The following is a 24,734-nucleotide window of genomic DNA, read 5'->3' as shown; positions in this document are numbered from 1 at the left end:
TAGAAGTTTGACAAAACAAGATTGTGAAAGATTCGTCACATCGGCATTGTGTCGGCCTGCATGCGTTGGCCCTAAACAATTAATTTATGATAGACATACACGACCAGAAACTAAACAACACAGGATAAGAAAAATATATTATAAAACATACCTGACTATCACCAACTATAATACTATGGGGCAGCAGTGGAAGCAAGGGGAAAGAATAAACATCAAATGGGGAACAGAGATTATCAATATTTTGTATGCAGCCTATGGCTGCTAGATGCATCATTGCTGGGAGCGCAGCTATGCTGCTGATGCAGTGCCCCCCGTTTCCAGCAAGTAAGCACTCGTTTTGCCGGCCTCGGAAGGATGACAGGCTGAGTCAACCCACCTGGTGTCAATTCAATGGCTGACAGGGGGGCTTGAACTCAAGACCCAAAGCCAGCCAGCCCGCTAAGCCAGCACCAGGCTTGCCATCGTCGTATAAGCTGGGGAGCCCCGAGAGCATCCATGGCACATGAAGCACTAGTGACAGTACGGTCTCATCGGTTCTTTTCTCTTGTATTTGACATGTGGTTGTTGGTAGCATAATCAGGAAATCAGCTGTCCTATTGATGCAGTGCACCCTGTTTGTTATGGCAATAATTTTTTGGAATTTGGCCAGAATGCTCGAAATAACTTGCCTACTTTTCATTGAAAAAGACACCGGGGAACTTTTAAGGTCCATTAACAGTTATTAGACAGGTCCTGAGCTCCACGTCCATCTGCAGGATGGTGCAGTCAATAATTCAACAACCTGCCCAAGCACAAGTCCAGCATTTTATAGTTGGGCTGAAAAAAATCGAACCCAGACTAGACAGGTCAAAGATCATTGGCTACCTTTACACAATTCTGTCAGGATGGTCTCATTGCTCTCGGCAGGAGGGTCATGAGGGTGTCCAAGGCACACAAGATGCTGCAGTGGGTACAGGTCTGAGCGAGACAGAAGGGGTGCTGAATCACACGACTCGTATACTCTTCCTCAAACTCGAAATCTACCAATCTCACTGGATCGTTCTGCCAAGACTCTGCTGTGATTCTTGAAAGTCTGTGCTCACTCTTCATTCCCCGTTCAAACCAGCACACCGGTCGACAAATTAAAGTAACAGTCAGTTCGAACCAGCAATAAGGCCCTTCATGGAAATGCACCTTCAAATGTCTTGGGACACCCTCAGGCTAATCTTAGTGCAGGTGGTGGGGAAAGGTTTGGAATAAATTAACAATGAAAATAAAAACACCAGCAGTTAGTCATCGACAACTTCAACTACACAGCCCCATAATGCAACACTGTATTCACATTATTAACAAAACCACTGTGACTGAAGCGATACATGAAAACCACCAATTTGATAACAGTATCTTAAAGTCTTCCATTGGGCAACGAGTTTGTAAGGTGACGACAAGCAGATTAGATTTTGGTTCAGGTCTGGATGCAGATCCGGCCTATCAGTGGGATCTAAAACAAACTGTTCAGCCTGGCGGAGTCAGGTATGTGCTCTACCGAGTGCCGTTCTGAAATTCAACATCACTTTTAGCTCACAGTCATGCTGATTCTTGAAAGTTAACCTTTTGCCAATTTGATAGAAGATATGGTGTCAACAGGATATAGGTTCTAAAGCAAAGTCCAGTGGAAATACTTCACCACATTCTATGATAACATGGTTGGAGTTTATATTGGGGGGGTGGGGGGGGAAGGATCTGCAAGATCCATGTTGAGGCCAAAGATAATGGCAGAGATATACCGATTATTCAACACAGCAGACTTTTTTTTGTGCTGTGCAGCAACTGATATCAAAGGTGACAAAGTATGAACACATAATACATCAGAATATGACTGAGTTTATTGATAAGATCCTCCTCCATCCGATGCAGCACTAAACTGCGGGTGGCATCATTGGCTGAAGACGCAGGTGTGCTGCTGATTCAATGCCTCGATTACCAGTGTGCTGTTACTCATTTCACTGACCTCAGAAGGATGACAGGCTGAGTCAACTCCACCTGAGCCTGGTGTTGGCTTGGAATCTGAGGGTCCTGAGTTCAAGCCCCGTTGGCTGCTGAATTAACACCAGGGGGTTGACTCAGCCTGTCATCCTTCCGAGGTTGGCAAAATGAGTACCAGTTCCCGTGTGTGTACTGGTAGAGGGGCACTGCATCAGCGACACAGTCGCACTTCAAGAAATGATAGCTACCCCGGCAGCTAAGCTGCCATACGACCACCAACTCCACCTGGTGTTAATTAAATAGAAAAAAAACAAGGGCTCAAGCTAAGATCCCAAGCCCCAAGTAACCATGAAGCCAACACCAGGCTCTATTGATGAACTCTCTTGCCCTGACGAAGGGCTAATGACCAAAATGGCAGCTTTACTCTGCAGTCAGCATACCCTTGTAAACTCTCACTCTAAAAGTTTTATCACAGTTGATAAAACGTCTCACCCGAATTGTCCAGACACAGACACTCGACTTTGCTCCAGCTGAAATGTGCAACAGCCAAAAATCCAGGATAGTTTACCAACTATCCCACAATCCTGTTCACAAGTGTTTAAAGGGAAATCACTTCGACACATCAGCTTGGGTGCAATATCATATTCAGTTCCTATTATGAAACTAGAAGGGCACTCGGTAGAGCGCATACCTCCGCCACGTAATGCCTGATCCATGAGAACTTATCGGGCCCAATACGTTTTTGAAATATCATGCTCTACAGTCCTATATCGTTTTTAGCCCCATCTCTCAATGGTGAAGAATCACTTTGAAAATTAAAATAATTCTCGTGTCCAGATCTTCACCAAAATCGAATCAATTCGTCTTTGACAACTTTTTGAGATATCATGCTATATATCATTTTTGGCCCACTCTCTCAATGGTGAAGAATCACTTTAAAATTCTAGTAGTCGGATCCAGATCCAGATCTTCACCAAAATCTAATCAGTTCGTCCTTGTTACACACTGAACCTGCTCACAAAATTTCATCCAGATCCGTCCGCAACTTTGAGATATCCTGTACACAGACAAACAGACAGAAAGGAGTGAAAACATAACCTCCTTCACCTTCGGTGGAGGAAGTAACAAGTCAATCAACACAGAAGTATGTACAATACATTGGGAAATCAGTAAGGGATGACTGACTTGCATAGCAAGAAGAACGTACAATTTACTCAAGTGAACAATAATCAGCCTTTGGGTCTTTGACAGCGACGTCAAGAGTTCATCGAGCAGGTTTTCCATATGCTTAATCACTCCACAGTAATTAGTTAGCCGATCATGGCGAACGCTATATCCTTCCATTCCCTGCCACCCAAGGCAACTGGAACAATGTCTTGTTCAAGTCACAGGATCGCCAATGTTACATTCAGAAAACGGATTTTTGATGGAAAGTCAGTCCTGCTATATATATATATATATATATATAAAACCACAATAGTATGGCCTGAATTATAATTAACCTCCGCCATCGAAGATCGGAGGTTACCGTTTTCACCCCTTTGTTTGTTTGTGAACAGTATTACGGAAAAACTCCGACGGATTTCGACGAAACTTGGTGGGGGGGTTAGGTCTGGTCCAAGGATCATGCTATTAGATTTTGGACTTGGTTCAAAATCCAATATGGCCGATATCGCGGCCATTTTGAAAAAAATATTTGAATTTTTTTTTTTTGCATTTCTACATGTTTTAAGTGATTTCCAACCCCCCCCCCCTCCCAAAAAAAAAAATTGTTAGAGAAAAAAAAAATTGCAACTTGTTTTTTCAACAATTTCGATTTTTTTTTGCATTTCTACATGTTATAATTGATTTCCAACAAAAAACATGCCAAAATTATAATTGCGGCTGATTTTGGAACTTCAGGTGTATATACCCACGTAAAATCAATTTCTGTCTCAAGGAATCTAGTTATGACAAATGAATTGAGTATGTAAAAGTTAAAAGTAAAAGGGAAACTTGCAAACTATAACTCTGTGAGCACTGTTGACGTCAAATTGAATGAATAGGACATCAGGTTCACGCGAGTGACCTAGCAGTATTGGCGGTGGAGGTTTTGCACTTTACCGAGTGCTCCCCCTCTAGTTTCATCTGTTTTACCACCACCACTACCAAAGGTGGACAGAGATTTTTTTTTTCACTCCCGTCTGTGAGCAGGTTATCTCAAAAAGCGATGGACAGATTAAAACAAAATTGATTCGATTTTGTTGAAGATCTGGATACGAGAATTTTTTTTTTTCTTAAAGTGATTCTTCACCATTGAGAGACTGGGCCAAAAACGATATACAGTTTCGCATGATATTTCAAAAAGTTGTGGACGAGTTGGTTAGGTGACAAAAACATGCCGATTCGATTTTGGTTCAGGTCCGAATCCAGATCCGGCCTATCAGTGGGATCCAAAACGAACTGTTGAGCCTGGCAGAGGAATGCTCTCTCCCAAGTGCCGTTCTGGTTATAGATGAAACAATTTAGACTATCTTCAAGAATAACAAAGGACTGATTCATTGGACCACAAAAACCATCCAGATGACCACTATCGTGCATTTCTTTGGCTGTTCTGATCACTTCCTGTCGATCCAAAAGCAGTTCTGGCGTCCCATTCATCGGCCCTTTTTCTACAAAGTACATATAGCTAACCTCATCATTTGCTGTGTGTCGCATTTGTACTTCGCTTTGTGCTTTGCCCTTTGTATCAAGTTGAGCCTCACAACAATGGAACGAGGGTTGCCAGCATTTGAGAGTGGGAAAAGCAGGAAGGTAAGGATTGTGAGGGATATGCAACGATGAAAGGGCAGCATAAGTGCGTTGGCATCTGCAGCTATCAGCATATGGAGGAGGTTCTGCTCCTTTGGTGTCCTGTTCTTGAATTTATAGCATTAAACAATTATTATACTTGTGTGTTGCTTCCTTGTGGCTGTAACAGACATTTCTCTGCAATAGTTTGGCCACGCCATGGCCTCCGATACATGCCACGTTTTGAGCATACTTTCTTGCAGTGCGATGGATTCTTCATTTTCTCAGGTATTTTCTGCATGTTTATACAGAGCAATAAAAGACCAAGGGACATACAGTACGTCAATGCAAATCAAAGAAGAATTACAAATATTCATTAATTATTAAAACTCTGCTCAAGATGAATATTCGTCAAGCTGAATGGCCGATATAAAAGCACCGGTGTGGCTTAACAGGAGTCTATTATATAAAGGGTACAAAGAGGGAAAAAATAATAATAATAATAATAATAATAAAGAAAGCGAATCACATTTCACTCACCCAGAAAGGCCAGGGTCTCGGGAACCTTTGCAAGATGAGGCTCGCATGCAATGGCACGCAACAAAGAGTCAAAGCCATCACAGCGATCGTGTATGTCGCGCTGTGTGACCACCAGAAGGTTGCGAGGCATTGGTGGCATCCTAATCCCTGGATATTGTGCGGCCAGTTGGCGGTGAAGCTCTTGAAACTCACTATAGGATCGTGAGACCTGCCCAAAATCCAAAACGAGATCTGAGTCACCATTTGAGCACGGCTGTACTTCACATGCCACAAGCAACAGATTCCAAAGGTATCAAGGTGAAACATGAAGCTAATATTTCAAAAAGTGAGAGTTACTCATACTACATAGCCATTATGAAAGCGGTCATTTTTTGCATACTTTCATGCACACACATTGTCACACGTAACCATAAAAAAACACACACAAATCACTTTCCATGTGGGTTTCCGAGCCAGATGCAAAGACATGGCTGCTTCCAAATAAACTACAGGGAAATTAATTAAAGTCGTCTTTCCTCGATTTGCGGTGCATCTTCTGATGCAAGGAGGTGAAGTGATCATGACGACAACAATAAGATATATTAATGGGGGAAAAAAAAAATTCTGACTTTTGTTTCACTTTAAATAAACAAAATAAATACAAAGACCACATGGCTGAATCAACCAGTGGGGAATGTGAGCAGACAAAACACAAGTCCAAACAAAAGACAACACACAGGTGCACGATGCCTCAAATAAAGCTGACATAATCCCATAACAAGATGAGGAAGTGCCAAGAAAAATAGCTTTAATGACAGGGGTTACTTTCATAAAATTTAAACCGTTTGATACATAACACACTGTGAACTTGTTCCACGACTCAACAGGCAACGATGACCCACTGTAAGTTGAACGACGTCCTTGGCACCATGCTTAGCAGACTTGAAGGCAGCCAAACGAGACACTATGACTACCCGGTACAACACATGACCGTGTACAAGTCCCTCTCGCACTTCTTGGTATTCGGGAACACATAGGTCCAGGCCAGACGCAGTATTTTGCAACGGTCTGCAAAATACATCCATCAAGGAATAAACGGTGATGGGATGCAAGTAAAGGTGACACAGAGAGACAGAGAGACAGAGAGACAGAGAGACAGAGAGACAGAGAGACAGAGAGACAGAGAGACAGAGAGACAGAGAGACAGAGAGACAGAGAGACAGAGAGACAGAGAGACAGAGAGACAGAGAGACAGAGAGACAGAGAGACAGAGAGACAGAGAGACAGAGAGACAGAGAGACAGAGAGACAGAGAGACAGAGAGACAGAGAGAGACACATGTTACATTGCAAAGCTCAGCCATTACCCCACCACCCACCTCTCCCCACCAATAAATAAATAAATAAATAAATAAATAAATAAACAAACAGTACAGTTGTGAAGATTTGTTACAAAAGACCACTATCGGGATGGACTAGTGCATGACCTTCATTTCTGTCACTTTGCCTCAAGCGCAATCGTCCCTAGTTACCTCTATCTACTTGAGGTAGAGAGTGTTAGAAGTAACTAGGTTACTGAAACTTGTCGTCCCTTAGCTTTGTGGGTCAATGTCCTGAGATAACACATTCATTCAGAGCCTCAGTCAGATGTGAAACATCGGCGGAGTACTGCATACACACTCACGATTGCAGGATCTTTCCAAAGACCTTCACTTCACACTCATCACCTATCAATACGGTGAAAAAGGCTCAACAGAACATGCACCTCCAAAAGGTCGACAGCATGGATTACCACCTGTAACTTTTTGCACAATTCATCGAAGGCGTTGGGTTTTTCGCAGTACCCATATGACCCCAATGATGGTCATAGTCAGGACTTCGTGAAAGGCCTTTTCCATTCGATAGATTTTCACCACAATAGCTGTACACTCAGGGTCACTGACATGTTGGAAGATCACAATTTTGGAGAGTTTGGCTTTCTTCCTCGAACGACATCGGTTGTCGTAGTAGTAGTAGTAGTAGTAGTAGTTTGATGAATCCTCCTCAAAGTTCAACATACAGCTCCTGATGAATCATTAGGTCGGACCGCAATGGTCCCCATTTGGAGTCACCTCCGATCACGACCCAACATGGATTTCTATATTATACCTGGCACGTGATATTTCTTGCCAAGGAGGCAGAGCATTAATCACGTGACAATGACGTCACAATACTGACATGCTTGATTATCTTTCTGGAGGCGTGGCACTGATTGTTTCCATGACAACCACTTGTAGTGAAGGATGTCTGCACGTGACTGCACGACGCAGAATTTAAATTTTACACGTGACATGCAAATCACACACAGCATTTCCTCTCTTTATACACCGACTTGTGCTTACCGAAGCAGTTTCTTGGCAAGGGAAGCACTGGGTGGTTTGCCATTGCTTTGCCAGGAGTAATTAGGGCAGGAATTTGGAACTTGTTCACGATGTCGGCAATAACATGCCAACTCTTTGCGAAGGACGCTGTGGGGTCTGTCTGACGTCCACCAACTAACACCAGCAGACGAGATGCCTGTTGAACGTCCATTCGAGAGACGGCAACACACATTGATGAATCACTCCACCTGTGAAATACCAGGATGAGAGTTTATAGCTGGGTCGGGATTCGAACCCAGGATAGGCAGCTGCAGGTATGCACTCTCGCCTCTGAGCTGGGACATCCCAACAGCTCACTCCCAATCCCCTTCATTTTTTCTTGGAAATACCTGTACAAACCTATGGACCAGTCTTCACAACGATGCGGTGAGTTTGCAAGTTTTCATCAACAACAGCAGCAGAAAGAGAGACCGATCCACCTCTCTCGAGACAACACCCTCGAAAGGGAAGAGCAGGAAGCTCAGGACTTTAGGCATCAGTGTTGGACACGGATTGTGCCTCCCAGGCATCAACAACAGCACAACAATCGGTTGAACGCGCAAAGCCCTGTGGGTACCTGGTCGCGCACACAAAGGAGCACGTGGAAGGGAAAAAGCGACGAGTTTGTTAACGACGTGGCTAGTGACTCGTGACGGGACAACACCAAGATGGGGCCAATGGGCGGAAACGTGTGGGAAAACACAATTCCATGGATTCTCACGACGCCGACGGATGGTCGTGTTCTCGGATCCACAACAGGGCAAACTGCAGGTAGAGATGAGAAAGATTACTCCACCTCGTCGTTACGGTAGCTTCCGGCATGACTCGTGCACCGAGGGAAGGTTTTGGGAACGACAGGAAAGTACGGAGAGCTCAGATGGGCCGGATGTCTCCCTCTGGCGGCCGCACAACTCTGTTAAAAAAAAAAAGGGCCGGGGTTCTCGACTCACTGCGGAGGGTCGCGCTCGCACATCGTCCTCACCTGAGGAGGGTCGCGCTCGCACATCGTCCTCACCTGAGGAGACGGAAAAACGACGGTGCACGTGACGAAAACGGTCACCACCTGCGACGGTGCACGTGGGACGGCACGTTGTTCCACCTGGGGGCACCAAATCGACGGTGAAGTGCAACGTGAATCGTTGTGGCGGACTTTCACACGTCACACTGCAAACTGTTACGTCACGTTATGAGGACAACGTCCCTGCAGAACAAAATGTCACCATTCGCGGAACTTTACCGTTTGGAAATGTGTGACGTCAAACGGATTCGTGAGGAGGAACAAAAAGCAAAAATTGGATCGTTGTCGGCAGGATTTGAACCTGCGCGGGGAAACACCAAGGGATTTCTAGTCCATCGCCTTAACCACTCGGCCACAACAACTTCGTGACGTTCGACGGTTCGTTGAATAGTATTGAACTTTATGTGATTCACGTGGAACGTATCGACAGGCGACAAATCTCGATAACACTCTCAGCTTCTGTAAACTTGGTTAAAAAATTATTTTAAACAATGATGATTAACCGAATATATAAAATAACATAAACATCGGCTGCATGTTTCAACAGGTGGGGAACTGAGCGCAACACCTTTAATTCGCCGTTCAAATAATTTCCGCCATAAAAAAAAAACTGTGACTGGAACAGCGAGTGCTGGAGCGTTTACCTCAACCAGACTGAAGAACTGCACTCAGTGGAGCGTTTACCTCAACCAGAATGAAGAACTACACTCAGTGGAGCGTTTACCTCAACCAGAATGAAGAACTACACTCAGTGGAGCGTTTACCTCAACCAGACTGAAGAACTACACTCAGTGGAGCGTTTTCCTCTACAAGACTGAAGAACTGCACTCAGTGGAGCGTTTACCTCAACCAGAATGAAGAACTGCACTCAGTGGAGCGTTTACCTCAACCAGACTGAAGAACTACACTCAGTGGAGCGTTTACCTCAACCAGAATGAAGAACTACACTCAGTGGAGCGTTTACCTCAACCAGACTGAAGAACTACACTCAGTGGAGCGTTTACCTCAACCAGAATGAAGAACTACACTCAGTGGAGCGTTTACCTCAACCAGACTGAAGAACTGCACTCAGTGGAGCGTTTTCCTCTACAAGACTGAAGAACTGCACTCAGTGGAGCGTTTACCTCAACCAGAATGAAGAACTACACTCAGTGGAGCGTTTACCTCAACCAGACTGAAGAACTACACTCAGTGGAGCGTTTACCTCAACCAGACTGAAGAACTACACTCAGTGGAGCGTTTCCCTCAACCAGAATGAAGAACTCCACTCAGTGGAGCGTTTACCTCAACCAGACTGAAGAACTACACTCAGTGGAGCGTTTACCTCAACCAGAATGAAGAACGACACTCAGTGGAGCGTTTACCTCAACCAGACTGAAGAACTACACTCAGTGGAGCGTTTACCTCAACCAGACTGAAGAACTACACTCAGTGGAGCGTTTACCTCAACCAGACTGAAGAACTACACTCAGTGGAGCGTTTACCTCAACCAGACTGAAGAACTACACTCAGTGGAGCGTTTACCTCAACCAGAATGAAGAACTACACTCAGTGGAGCGTTTACCTCTACCAGACTGAAGAACTCCACTCAGTGGAGCGTTTACCTCTACCAGAATGAAGAACTACACTCAGTGGAGCGTTTACCTCAACCAGAATGAAGAACTACACTCAGTGGAGCGTTTACCTCAACCAGACTGAAGAACGACACTCAGTGGAGCGTTTCCCTCAACCAGACTGAAGAACTACACTCAGTGGAGCGTTTACCTCCATCAGACTGAAGAACTACACTCAGTGGAGCGTTTCCCTCAACCAGAATGAAGAACTACACTCAGTGGAGCGTTTACCTCTACCAGACTGAAGAACTGCACTCAGTGGAGCGTTTACCTCAACCAGACTGAAGAACTGCACTCAGTGGAGCGTTTACCTCTACCAGAATGAAGAACTGCACTCAGTGGAGCGTTTACCTCTACCAGACTGAAGAACTGCACTCAGTGGAGCGTTTACCTCAACCAGAATGAAGAACTACACTCAGTGGAGCGTTTCCCTCAACCAGACTGAAGAACTACACTCAGTGGAGCATTTACCTCTACCAGACTGAAGAACTACACTCAGTGGAGCGTTTACCTCAACCAGAATGAAGAACTGCACTCAGTGGAGCGTTTACCTCAACCAGAATGAAGAACTACACTCAGTGGAGCGTTTACCTCAACCAGACTGAAGAACTGCACTCAGTGGAGCGTTTACCTCAACCAGAATGAAGAACTACACTCAGTGGAGCGTTTACCTCAACCAGAATGAAGAACTGCACTCAGTGGAGCGTTTACCTCAACCAGAATGAAGAACTACACTCAGTGGAGCGTTTACCTCAACCAGACTGAAGAACTGCACTCAGTGGAGCGTTTACCTCTACCAGAATGAAGAACTGCACTCAGTGGAGCGTTTACCTCTACCAGACTGAAGAACTGCACTCAGTGGAGCGTTTACCTCAACCAGAATGAAGAACTACACTCAGTGGAGCGTTTCCCTCAACCAGACTGAAGAACTACACTCAGTGGAGCATTTACCTCTACCAGACTGAAGAACTACACTCAGTGGAGCGTTTACCTCAACCAGAATGAAGAACTGCACTCAGTGGAGCGTTTACCTCAACCAGAATGAAGAACTACACTCAGTGGAGCGTTTACCTCAACCAGACTGAAGAACTGCACTCAGTGGAGCGTTTACCTCAACCAGAATGAAGAACTACACTCAGTGGAGCGTTTACCTCAACCAGAATGAAGAACTGCACTCAGTGGAGCGTTTACCTCAACCAGAATGAAGAACTACACTCAGTGGAGCGTTTACCTCAACCAGACTGAAGAACTACACTCAGTGGAGCGTTTACCTCAACCAGAATGAAGAACTACACTCAGTGGAGCGTTTCCCTCAACCAGAATGAAGAACTACACTCAGTGGAGCGTTTACCTCAACCAGACTGAAGAACTGCACTCAGTGGAGCGTTTTCCTCTACAAGACTGAAGAACTGCACTCAGTGGAGCGTTTACCTCAACCAGAATGAAGAACTACACTCAGTGGAGCGTTTACCTCAACCAGACTGAAGAACTACACTCAGTGGAGCGTTTACCTCAACCAGACTGAAGAACTACACTCAGTGGAGCGTTTACCTCAACCAGAATGAAGAACTACACTCAGTGGAGCGTTTACCTCAACCAGACTGAAGAACTACACTCAGTGGAGCGTTTACCTCAACCAGACTGAAGAACTACACTCAGTGGAGCGTTTACCTCAACCAGACTGAAGAACTACACTCAGTGGAGCGTTTACCTCAACCAGAATGAAGAACTACACTCAGTGGAGCGTTTACCTCTACCAGACTGAAGAACTCCACTCAGTGGAGCGTTTACCTCTACCAGAATGAAGAACTACACTCAGTGGAGCGTTTACCTCAACCAGAATGAAGAACTACACTCAGTGGAGCGTTTACCTCAACCAGACTGAAGAACGACACTCAGTGGAGCGTTTCCCTCAACCAGACTGAAGAACTACACTCAGTGGAGCGTTTACCTCCATCAGACTGAAGAACTACACTCAGTGGAGCGTTTACCTCAACCAGACTGAAGAACTCCACTCAGTGGAGCGTTTCCCTCAACCAGAATGAAGAACTACACTCAGTGGAGCGTTTACCTCTACCAGACTGAAGAACTGCACTCAGTGGAGCGTTTACCTCAACCAGACTGAAGAACTGCACTCAGTGGAGCGTTTACCTCTACCAGAATGAAGAACTGCACTCAGTGGAGCGTTTACCTCTACCAGACTGAAGAACTGCACTCAGTGGAGCGTTTACCTCAACCAGAATGAAGAACTACACTCAGTGGAGCGTTTCCCTCAACCAGACTGAAGAACTACACTCAGTGGAGCGTTTACCTCAACCAGACTGAAGAACTACACTCAGTGGAGCATTTACCTCTACCAGACTGAAGAACTGCACTCAGTGGAGCGTTTACCTCAACCAGAATGAAGAACTACACTCAGTGGAGCGTTTACCTCTACCAGACTGAAGAACTGCACTCAGTGGAGCGTTTACCTCCACCAGACTGAAGAACTGCACTCAGTGGAGCGTTTACCTCAACCATACTGAAGAACTGCACTCAGTGGAGCGTTTACCTCTACCAGACTGAAGAACTGCACTCAGTGGAGCGTTTACCTCTACCAGAATGAAGAACTGCACTCAGTGGAGCGTTTACCTCTACCAGAATGAAGAACTGCACTCAGTGGAGCGTTTACCTCAACCAGACTGAAGAACTACACTCAGTGGAGCGTTTACCTCTACCAGACTGAAGAACGACACTCAGTGGAGCGTTTACCTCAACCAGACTGAAGAACTACACTCAGTGGAGCGTTTACCTCAACCAGACTGAAGAACTACACTCAGTGGAGCGTTTACCTCCACCAGACTGAAGAACTACACTCAGTGGAGCATTTACCTCCACCAGACTGAAGAACGACACTCAGTAGAGCGTTTCCCTCAACCAGACTGAAGAACTGCACTCAGTGGAGCGTTTCCCTACACCAGACTGAAGAACTGCACTCAGTGGAGCGTTTCCCTACACCAGACTGAAGAACTGCACTCAGTGGAGCATTTACCTCCACTAGACTGAAGAACTACACTCAGTGGAGCGTTTACCTCTATCAGACTGAAGAACGACACTCAGTGGAGCGTTTCCCTCAATCAGACTGAAGAACTGCACTCAGTGGAGCGTTTACCTCTAACAGACTGAAGAACTACACTCAGTGGAGCGTTTACCTCTACAAGACTGAAGAACTACACTCAGTGGAGCGTTTACCTCCACCAGACTGAAGAACTTCACTCAGTGGAGCATTTACCTCCACCAGACTGAAGAACGACACTCAGTGGAGCATTTCCCTCAACCAGACTGAAGAACTGCACTCAGTGGAGCGTTTACCTCTACCAGACTGAAGAACTACACTCAGTGGAGCGTTTACCTCCATTAGACTGAAGAACTACACTCAGTGGAGCGTTTCCCTCTCCCAGACTGAAGAACTACACTCAGTGGAGCGTTTCCCTCAACCAGACTGAAGAACGACACTCAGTGGAGCGTTTCCCTCAACCAGACTGAAGAACGTCACTCAGTGGAGCGTTTACCTCCATCAGACTGAAGAACTACACTCAGTGGAGCGTTTCCCTCAACCAGACTGAAAACGCCCCTCAGTAGGGCGCATACCTCCGCAAGACTGAAGAACGCTACTCGGTCGAGTGCATACCTCTGCTGGACTGAAGAACGCTACTCGGTCGAGTGCATACCTCTGCTGGACTGAAGAACGCTACTCGGTCGAGTGCATACCTCTGCTGGACTGAGGAACGCCACTCGGTCGAGCGCATACCCTTGCCAAGCTGAAAAACACTACTTGGAAGAGTGCATAACTCTGCCAGGCTGAACACTCGGTGAAGCACATACCTCCACGAAGCTGAACAGTTTACATTTTGTAATCCACCGATAGTCCGGATCTGCATCCGGACCTTAACCAAAATCATATCAGCTTGTTCTTATCACCTCTCCAACTCATCCACCAAGTTTTATCATAACTCGTCCACAACTTTTTGAGATATCGTGTCCTCTATCTTTTTTCGCCATATCACTCAATGGTGAAGAATCACTTGAAAAATTCTTGGAACCGGATTCGGATTCGAATCAGCACCAAAATCTAATCAATTCATCCTCATCACACATCCAACCCACAGTCAGACAGACAGACAAACAAACAAACAGGGGTGAAAACATAACCTCCATCCACCTTCGGCTTGGTGGTAACACCCTGTGGTCTACCTTTGTGTTGTTTCATTGTTGAAAAAAAAAATATATATATATCATTTTTTTCAATGCACATGTTTTGTTACCCTCTCCTGTCCAATAATATGATTAAAATTGTAAACATTTGTACAGCTGATCGATATCTCTGGACTACAATGTAAATTTGAGTGAATCATCGATCCATTCGCCATCAGTAGATGATTGACCATTGGGAAATCCATTTCGACTGAAAAAGGATCATTTGATCAACTCAAAACGTCCGTTCGGGCTTCTTCAGAGTGATGATAATTACACCGTCCAAAAAAAATAACACATTTCCATTGCTGGTTTGGTCCAAGTCCTCCGCAGGTAGCAGTCCTGACTAATATCATCGATCACATTTCTTTCGTACCTTCTGCAAGTATCAGCAACAGCTGTTTAGATATCTATATCATAAAGACAAGGGTGTTGGGACTCAGAGAACCTCATTATTCAACGAGTGGACTACATTTTATAGGGTTGTTGCAGTAATTATAGACCAGGTGTAGAGATCTTATTACCCTGCACATGTGAAGCGAAAAGTGGGATTATGCAATTGGTTCACTTTGTCTGTCTGTCCGTCTGTCCACAAACGTCAGTTTATGATAGAGGAACATCTTGATTTCAATTGAATGTTATATTTTGAACACGAATCGGAAAAACTTTGGCTCTGAAATCATCCTGATCCCGAAACTTGCTGTTTTAAGGATGTTATAAAGGACACAAAGACAAGGCACAAATAACTAATGTCATGTTTTAAATAAGGTCGTGTGAAGATGCTACAGCAACGGTGGTAAACTTCTGCAAAAAAGGGTTTTTTTTCTACGACCTTTAAAATATTTATTTTATTTAAATTTATTTATATACTTGGACACAACAGAACATAAATTGCCTTTTTGGCACTTTCAAAACTCATCCGTTCAGCAGTACTTGGAGAAAATGTTACAGCATTTTACGTTGTCACAACCAATCAAATTTTCTGCTCGTAGATCCTGTCCATGTCCTTGTTTCTCAAGACTGCTTAGTGTAATGTATTCGATGAACGCTCTACTTATTATTATTTTTGTTATCATTATTATTATTATTATTATTATTATTATTATTATTACAAATGTGGAGAGGCGAGCGGAGCGAGCCGATCCACATGTCGTTGCAGAGATTGACGTCGCATATTTGCCGTGCTATCACGATTTACACCAATCATAATGCAAACATTTATTTTCTGCAAATTTATTTGTAATATTAGAGATATATTTATTTGAAATGTATTTGTTATATAAGAAGGTCCAAGTGGTCAAAATGGTCAACGGTCTAAGCTGTCTAATCTGTCTGGAGGATGTAAGGGTCTTTGGAAACTGGTCTTTGAAAGGGTCTTTGGAGTCTTTTGGGTCATCGGGGTGTTTTTGGTCCTGTGGGTCTTTTCGTTATTTTGGGACTTTTGGGTCTTCGGATGTTTTGGATGCTCAGTGACTTTTGGGTTATCTGGGTCTTCTGGGTCCTCGAGGTCTTTTGAGGGTCTCAGGGAATTAACGCTCAAACAGGAAATGATTAATAGGCATATCGTCTTCACGGACTGATGGACAGCTTCATTGCTTCACCGCCCCACCATGCTCTTTGTTTACAATATATATATATATATATATATATATATATATACATATATATATATATATATATATATATATATATATATATATATATATATATATATCTTCTTCTTCTTCTTTCGGCTGCTCCCGTTAGGGGTCGCCACAGCGGATCATCCGTATGATCCGCATAGTGATTTGGCACATGTTTTACGCCGGATGCCCTTCCTGATACAACCCTGGTCGACTCTTATGACACAGGGATATGGTACACCTATTTTAACCGGGGTATACACCGGCCCAGTACACTGGTACTCATTTCGCCGACCCCGGAAGGATGACAGGCTGAGTCAACCCCCTGGTGTATTATTTCAGTGGCCCAACAGGGCTTGAACTCAGGACCTTTTGGATCCCAAGCCGCTGCCCTAACCACTGCGCCAACACACCAGGATATATATATATATATATATATATATATATATATATATATATATATATATATATATATATATATATATATATATATATATATTTATATATATATATTGTTGCAGTTCTCAGAACCGTATGCATACAACAGATAGTTGTCCCGAGTTAGTTATGCCATTAATATACGTGCAGATAGATCCCTAACTCACAGTCACAGCGCACGTACAATAACTCACAGCGCAAATAAGATAACTCACAGCGCACGTACAATTAATCACCCATTAAACATAGGATGGGACCCTAACTAGAAACACATACTTACCGATATAACTGATCTATAGGACCTGGCTGTTGTGTGCAGTAAGCTTCCAAATTCGTAACAATATATCTTCCCAGTTTTGGCAGAAGCAGACTAACTTTTTAACCTACATCGGATGGAAACTTGTTTCAATAACCATTAGAGTTGGCATTTGACGTCATTCCAGAATCCTATGCGATTCATATGTCCGGATTTGAATATGTGTTCCAACCATTTAAGCAGGAGCTGTCAAAGAAGACTGAAGATAAGTTTCACCTGGAAAATGTCAAGACCAGGCGAACTGGTGCGAGTGCCAGAAAATGATTAAAAAAAAAACTGTCTTACTGAAAACTATATAAAGACTAAGATTCTCCACTTGTATTTGAGTGATCTGGAGTGAGTTTGTTTGTCCAGAACCTCCTGTGCGCATATTAAATTTGTTTGTTTGTTCCATAAATGTTCTAAATTGTACTGACGTTGTGTAACTGTATCTACAATTGCCAGGAGCTCGACTGAGCTATGAGGAGTAGCGGAAGGAGACAGGGCTTTATGCATGAGAAAGGAGGTGATTATTCGGGTATAAGATAAAGATGTTTAAGATGATGAAAGGTGTGGACAAAATTCAGCAGAATCATGTATATAGCCTGAGAGTAAAGAAGAAGACAGTTGGGATGGTAATAATTTGGAAATTTTTCACTCAGAGAGTAGTTACCTCCGGCACCAAGGTGGATGTTTTCACCCGTCTGTTTGTCTCTTTGTCTGTGTTTGTGAGTAGGAGATCTGAAAACGTTGTTCTCAGATATGGACGAAACTTGGTGAACAGGTTTGGTGTGGGACAAGGACAAAATGGTTCGATTTTGGTGACGATCCAGATGTGGATCCGGATAGGAAATTTTTTTCCAGCGATTCTTCACCATTGAGAGACGGGGCCAAAAATGATACGTAGCAGGAAATCTAAAAACGTTATGGACGGATTCGGACGAAATTTGGTGAATGAGTTGGGAAGGTGATAAGGATGAATTGATTCGACTTTGTTGAAGATCTGGATCCAGATCCAGATACGAGAACTTCTAAATTTCTTAAGTGATTCTTCATAATTGATCGGGCCAAAATGATATACAGTTTTGGACGATATTTCAAAAATTTGTGGAAAAATTATGTCAAAACTATGTGGATGAGCTGGGTAAGTGACGAGAACAAGCCAATTCAATTTTGGTTCAGGTCCGGATGCAGATCCGACCTATCATTGGGAGACAAAATATAAACCGTTCAGTCTGGCGGAGATATGTGCTCCACTGAGTGCCATTCAAGTTACCTGCACCACCAAAGGTGGAGGGAGGTTATTGTTTTCACCCCTGTCTGTTACTTGGCAAAAAAAAAATTTTTTTTTGACAAGTATGTTGATCACCTCTGTTTGTTACTTGCAAAATCGAAGATTTTTCAAGCATATTGGTTAGTCGATTTTGTTATTCTGTCTGTCTGTTTGTATGTCTGTTGGGTCGCCGAAATAGGTGACCCTTATTGTCAGTAATTTTGTCTGTTTGTTCGTTTGTCATCAACTTATTGGTAGTAAACGTGGTCGGATTTTGTCCAAACTCGGGTGGTAGGTACATCTTATGACCTAGTGCTTTGGAAATTGTTATGGTTGCGAGGGACGCTTTGGTTCCCTAGCAACAACCGAAAAACCTTCAAAATCGGTACTGTTCATGCGAAATCAATTCCGAAAGCCATTATCCCACGTAGGGTTATGAAATTTGGCACGAATGATCTACAGGTTATGCTCTATCAAATATATTCCGGTTTTTGTGATGTATGGAATACTTTACCCGAAGCACCCCCTACAATTAAGGTATGCGCGAAAATTGGTGAAAATTGAAGGCCCCCGAGCGACCAGGTGAGTGCATCGATACGAATGAAACTTTGCAGGTTCATGGTACTCAATGAGTACTACAACTTTGCCTCAGGACATATTGACCGATTTCGCTTAGGTCAGGGGTCAAAAGGTCAATTAGTGCGAAAATCGATAATATGCGAGAGCTGGAGGTGCCTTCGCGCCAAATGCCACTCCAAGGGTTATGGTCGGATGGTCATGAAAATTCGCAATAATCGTCTGGAATACATTGTGCACAAACGATCGAGCCGGATTTTCTATTTAGGTCTTTGTTCACCCACAGCACCCCCTCAAACTTTGGGGATTTCCGATTTCAAACCTTTTTTCAGTACTTTTCATTCAAATGGATACCGAGTAGTTATCAGTAGATGGAACTGGATGAGATTTGATATGCATAATCTTAAGGTGATTCCCTATCCGCTATATGACATACATTTTGCTCTATATCTTATAGTTTCCATGCTCGGCGACCCATCGCCGCCTACCGGCTTGTCTGTCTGTTTGTCGCGTAAAGGTCACAATTTTCAACCGATCTTCACGAAACTTCACCCCATGGTAGAGTTTGTCATAAGAAAGAAGCCTATTGTTTTTGAGGTTAAAAGGTCAACACAGGCCAAAGGTCAACAACTTTTGTTGTTTCTTGTGGAGAACTCATTCCCATTACCCCTCATTACCACTGAAAAGGGTCATCATTTAGTGGGTCATCCTGGACTAAGCTACAGGGAGTAAATAAATAGCCTGGAAATAACTTTTCCAAAGTTCCCATGTTGACTTATCCAAACCCTCCAAAACATGCCAATGGATGCTCAAAAACCCAAGAAGAGCAGGTTTTACGTGTGTGTGTGTGTGTGTGTGTGTGTGTGTGTGTGTGTGTGTGTGCCTACCACTCACTGTAGGTATATATGTATGTGTATATATATATATATATATATATATATATATATATATATATATATATATATATATATATATTGAAAAAACATGATTTATTGAACGGCTTTCTATTGTTGATTCTTTCCAGTTGGAGAGCGTGGTTTCGAGAATGTGGTATGTGGGAGAACGAGGGGCGATGGTATTTCACCGTGCCTGGGCCTGACATGGCATGGCTTGTCAAGAGGCTAAAGCTGCCCTTATGTCGGCCATGGGGCATGTGCCTGGACTAGCAGCATGCTGTAAGCTGACACTCCTCTCGACCGTGAAGCCTTCTTGGTGCGAGCAATGTGCCAGCTGCTGCGAGGATAATTACCCAGACTCCCTTAACTGAACTCTGTTGAGTAATTACCCTCACACTGATTATCTCACAAACAGGAGGAAAATTGTCAACAATAAAACCTGCTATCGAGTTTAACTTTTGAGATACAGTATATACAATCAAAGCTTAACATGTTGTGATCGTTTCCAATTTTTATCTCTCACTCACACACACACACACACACACACACACACACACACACACACACACACACACACACACACACACACACACACACACACACACACACACACACACACACACACACACACACACACACACACACACACACACACACACACACACACACACACACACACATTCACTCAGAGTCTCGTAAGTTCTACCAAAGACTTCAAAGATCCTCCATGTGAGTCAAGTAGAAAAGACTAAGATTCTGGCTCTGGTTGAGTCATACCAAACAGTTTAGAAATGGTGGTGCTGCTTTGCTGCTTCCTCGCTTGACACTCAGCATTTAGAGGACAAGGCAAATTGATAGGTTACATGATTTGGCAGCCATATTGGATTGAAGGAAATATATATATTTTTAATTCTCTCGCTTGAACTGCTGCATCAATTAACGTGAAACTTCAAAATTATGACTATTTAGTAGTGATGGAGAATATCGGAGTATGTTTTAAATTTCAATGTGATCGGATGCATGGTTTGGCAGCCAGAAATATTTCGTGTTTTGAATCTGCGTTCATTTTTTTTATTTTTTTTTGAATAAGGCTCACTTGGCTGCGCCAAAGTTAGATGAGTTTGAGAGCAGAGTTTCGGTTTGAGTTTGAAGGTAGAGGAGTAGCATTTGAAACCCGAGTCCTATCCAGGTTCCTCCTGATGACTTCATCTTTGCTTTTCGCTTGTCCGGATTCCTTCTGATGACTCCAACGCAGTACCTATTTTCTTTGTTCTTCTATTTGATTTGAATTTAATTTTTTAATTACAAATTTGCCATCAGAAGAGTTGGCTCATACCAAGTCCTTCTCAAGACTGCATGGGGTAAGTATTCTACGAATACCATACAGTTTTTGCCAAGTAACTCGGCAGTTCATAGAACACCTTACCCCGCACAGTCTTGAGAAAAATAACATGAGAAGGCTCTTTTCGAGTCATGCTTTGTGTTTCCGAGCACAATCTATATTTTCTACGAGTCTTAATTTTTGTCTGAATCTTGATGACTCCCCAACCATGAGAGAGTGAGCAGCAAATTGATTGGTCAAGATGACGTAATGTTTTGGCCAAGTACAGTACTACTAAACTGGAGGGTTGTGGAAGTGCCAAACAAGGTGATTGTGTTTTCCAGTGTTCAAGTATATCATTGAATTGAAATAAAATAGAGGTTTTAAAGGTGTCAAAAAAAAAAAATTGGCAAGTTTACCACCGTTGATGCACTGTCTTTTCCGCCACCTTATTTAACACTTTACATTCGTTCTTCTTGCCTGGTGTTTGTGTCCTTCATGATGTCCCTAAAAACAGTAAGTTTCCTGTTTGGAATGATTTTCAATTTTGTTTCAGTGCCACACAGGCAGACAGACGAAACCAATTACCTTACTCCTCTGTGCAGCGTGCACATGCACACTCAGGATGAGACTCCATACAATTTGTTCAATTCAGAGCCAAAGTACTGAGAAACTGCAGATTGGTGTTCCAATTCATGTTCTACAGTGTTCACAATATAACATTCATTTGAAATTTAGGAGTTACTCGATCACAGACTGACGTCTGCAGACAGACAGAGTGAACAAATTGCTGAACTCAATTTTGTGCTTCTCACGCAGGGTAGTAAACAGTGATTAGTATTACGTGCAGAAAATCCTCTCTCCGTTCACGTGCAGCACACGACTGCTGGTTGCATCATTTGCTGCTGGGGGCGCACCTGTGCAGGTTATGCAGTGTCCCCTGTAGGTAAGAGCAGTTATTTGTAATTTGTTCAGAGAGAGTTCACCTAACCTTCACAAAGGACACTGTGGGATCTTTAATGTCCACCAAGTAATTCTGGGATGATGGAGGGCACATGCATTAATGCCTCTCCCTGCCTACAAAACACCAGGGTGAGTCGAGGTGTAACAATGTCTACAAATGGCTTTCATCCTGCCTGAGATAAATAAATAAAAAATAAAGGTTAGAGCTAAATATCAGGAAATGTAAGCTATTAGCAGTGAAGCTCAGCAGATATGGACGTTTGAGAAATTAACCCATTAAAAACATTTCATTCCCACTGTTTGAATTTTGAAATCACTTGGAGGGGTATGTTGGCTTCCCAATCCAGTATCACACAAGTACAAAGGACCTTTATTTAAAAAACATGTCTCCAGATGGCGTGACAACTTCTAAAATGAACAACTGTTGTCACGAAACATAAGTTTTCACACCATTTGGATACATGTCATCCATATTCAAATGATTTTGGTCATGTGACGGTGTCTTGCTGCCATAATTATATGTATGGAAAGTAGTTGCAGTCTGACATCCAGTTGTGTATTTATTATACATGGATTTTCCTGATGGAATTAAACAGACTCACTACAATATTCCTTCTGAATGATGCATGATGCCTCCATTTATGGACAAGCCATTGCACAAATCAGTCATACTTCACTTTGTCCGGTGATTATGTTGTCTGATAATTATCTCGTACATGGCACGACAGCTTATTAGTACTGTGAATATCCCAATAGCTGTAAATTCTGAGTTTCATTCCTCATGAAATGGGAATCCAACAATAAATTGCCATCCTGGTGCTTCACAGTCGAGGCATTACATCACATCCTTCAGAGGGGACATGAAGCCAGCCGCCCTTTCCATTCACTGAGATAATGTGAGAGATGTCACGTACCTTTTGAAAAGGCAGCCCAACCCTGGCCCCATTATAAGGTCTTGCAATAATAAATGGGGTTACTGCATCAGCAGTGTCGCCTCACCTCAGTTGCGATACAACCAGCAGATTATGTTTAAAAGGAATCCTGATCAAAGATGTGCATTCAAAATCCAACTAGGAGTTTCTAATTATGGATTATAAACTGTACTGTAACATGATATTATCTTTACATAATTACTAGCAGTGGATGCTTACACATTGTAAGCAATAATGGATGGTGCTTCCCTATTGTCTCGGGGCGCTCAGCTGCATTTGATTTTTTTTCATTTATTTACTTTCATTTATTTATATTTTCATTTACGGATGCTTTCCAATGGTTCTGTGATTTTTCCTCGTATATCGGCTTTGATGTTCATCGGCATACAAAATTACCGTGCTTCCCCATTGTCTCGGATCGCTGACTTGCATTTTTTTTCATTCATCTTTTTCATTTATTTATATTTTAAATTCATATATAATTACCGTGTTTCCACATTGTCTCGGGTCGCTCACCTGCATTTGATTTTTCATTTATTTATTTTCCTGAAGATATATATTTATTTATTTATTTATATTTTCATTTACAGATGCTTTCCGGCAGTTCTGTGATTTTTCCCAGTGTAGCGGTTTCAATGTCCGTCGGCACACAGAATTACTGTGCTTCCCCATTGTCTCGGATTACTCACCTGCATTTTTTTTCATTTATTTATTTTTGTTTATTTACATTTTAATTCACGGATGCTTTCCGGTGGTTCTGTGATTTTTTTTTCCAGTGTACCGGCTTCATTGTCCATCAGCATGCAACATTTCAGCTTTCTACATCACCCTGAAGGAAGCTAACTTTAATATCAGTCAGTCAGTCAATCAGTTGGTGAGTATGTCTGGTGTTGACTTAATGGTTAGGATGGTGGGCTTGGGATCCTGAGTTCAAATCCTGCTCAGCTGTTGAATTAATACCAGGTGGGGTTGACTCTGCCCGTCATTCTTCTGAGGTTGGCAAAATGAGTGCCAGCATGCTGGAATACTGTGTCGGAGTGGCGACCCATCCAGGATTGTGCTCAATAGCCAAGGAGACTGCTTCGGCAGCACCAACGCTCTGCACAGAGTATAGTCCCAATGGATGGATGGATGGATGTGAGTGAGTGAGTCAGTGAATCAGTAAACCAGCAGTTAGAATGAACTTCATATATTAGTCTAGTATATTTCAAAAAAAGGTGAAAGTTGTTTTTCTAACTCAGGTTCAACAAAATTAAGATTGGTCATAGTGAATAGGCCCTGACGCTTGAGCCATGATAGAGTTACTGTATTACACAGCATTTGAGGTGGAAAATCACTTTTCCCAATTAAAAATCCCACTCTATTGGTGGCCCTTGTTGGACACGACTGTGCTGTGAGGTTAGGATAAGAGTAATCGATGCAGGGTCTGGCTCACAGGATAGATCAGATGTAGCATAATCACAATTTTGAACAGTCTTGTCTGAAATGAATTTCTGGCCTGATTGCAAACTGTCACACAGGCAGGACATTGATTGCTTCAAAAAGTACATCTGTTCACTCAAAAACCCATCTGTCCTGATTGTGACTGTCAAACATTTCACAAACAGTTATAAATTCTGGGAAATTGATGTACAACTAAGTTAAGATTGGTGGTAAACTATATATTGGCTGGCATACACAATGGCCTATTGTTATGTCTCCGCTGAAGAAGTCGCCGGAAGCATTATACTTTTGAGTTGTCCATCCGTCCGTCCATGCCAATTACCTCCGCCAACAAAGGTGGATGGGAGTTATGTTTTCACCCCTAAATGTCTATCTGTCTGTTTGTTCGTTGCAAAATCGAAGATTTTTCAAGTATATTTGTCAGTCGATTTTGTTATTCTGTTTGTCTGTTTGTCTGCTTA

At 43.0% G+C, this 24,734-nt stretch overlaps 1 protein-coding gene, 1 long non-coding RNA gene and 1 other non-coding gene across 13 annotated transcripts in view; 1 reads left to right on the top strand and 2 right to left on the bottom strand.

Annotated features, from left to right (window-relative positions):
- HS1BP3 (HCLS1 binding protein 3) overlaps positions 1-8,687 on the bottom strand; it is a 43,137-nt gene extending 34,450 nt beyond the window's left edge. The window contains exons 1-4 of one of the 11 annotated variants that reach the window (XM_085881535.1): positions 8,666-8,687; positions 8,447-8,563; positions 6,156-6,321; positions 5,275-5,482 (exon numbers count right to left, since the gene is read on the bottom strand). In XM_085881535.1, coding sequence (XP_085737661.1) covers positions 5,275-5,482; positions 6,156-6,321; positions 8,447-8,472 — 400 coding nt within the window. In that variant the 5' untranslated portion in view covers positions 8,473-8,563; positions 8,666-8,687. Of the gene's footprint in view, positions 1-5,274; positions 5,483-6,155; positions 6,322-7,632; positions 8,069-8,227; positions 8,348-8,371; positions 8,586-8,665 lie in introns of those variants that run through there. The other 10 variants (XM_085881532.1, XM_085881533.1, XM_085881536.1 and 7 more) reach the window with 10 other exon arrangements.
- On the top strand, positions 8,293-20,274 carry LOC147026273 (uncharacterized). Its single transcript, XR_015058270.1, has 2 exons — positions 8,293-8,421; positions 19,743-20,274. It is a non-coding gene; the product is annotated as an uncharacterized LOC147026273 (long non-coding RNA).
- TRNAS-AGA (transfer RNA serine (anticodon AGA)) lies at positions 8,949-9,030 on the bottom strand. Its single transcript has one exon. It is a non-coding gene; the product is annotated as a tRNA-Ser (tRNA).
- Positions 20,275-24,734: the final 4,460 nt, after the last annotated feature.

This window comes from Eptatretus burgeri, chromosome 5 (genome assembly GCF_056783735.1).
Source record: "Eptatretus burgeri isolate ZD-2024b chromosome 5, Ebu_testis_v1, whole genome shotgun sequence".
NCBI lineage: Eukaryota > Metazoa > Chordata > Myxini > Myxiniformes > Myxinidae > Eptatretus > Eptatretus burgeri.
This window is presented reverse-complemented; position numbering and strand designations above follow the sequence as displayed.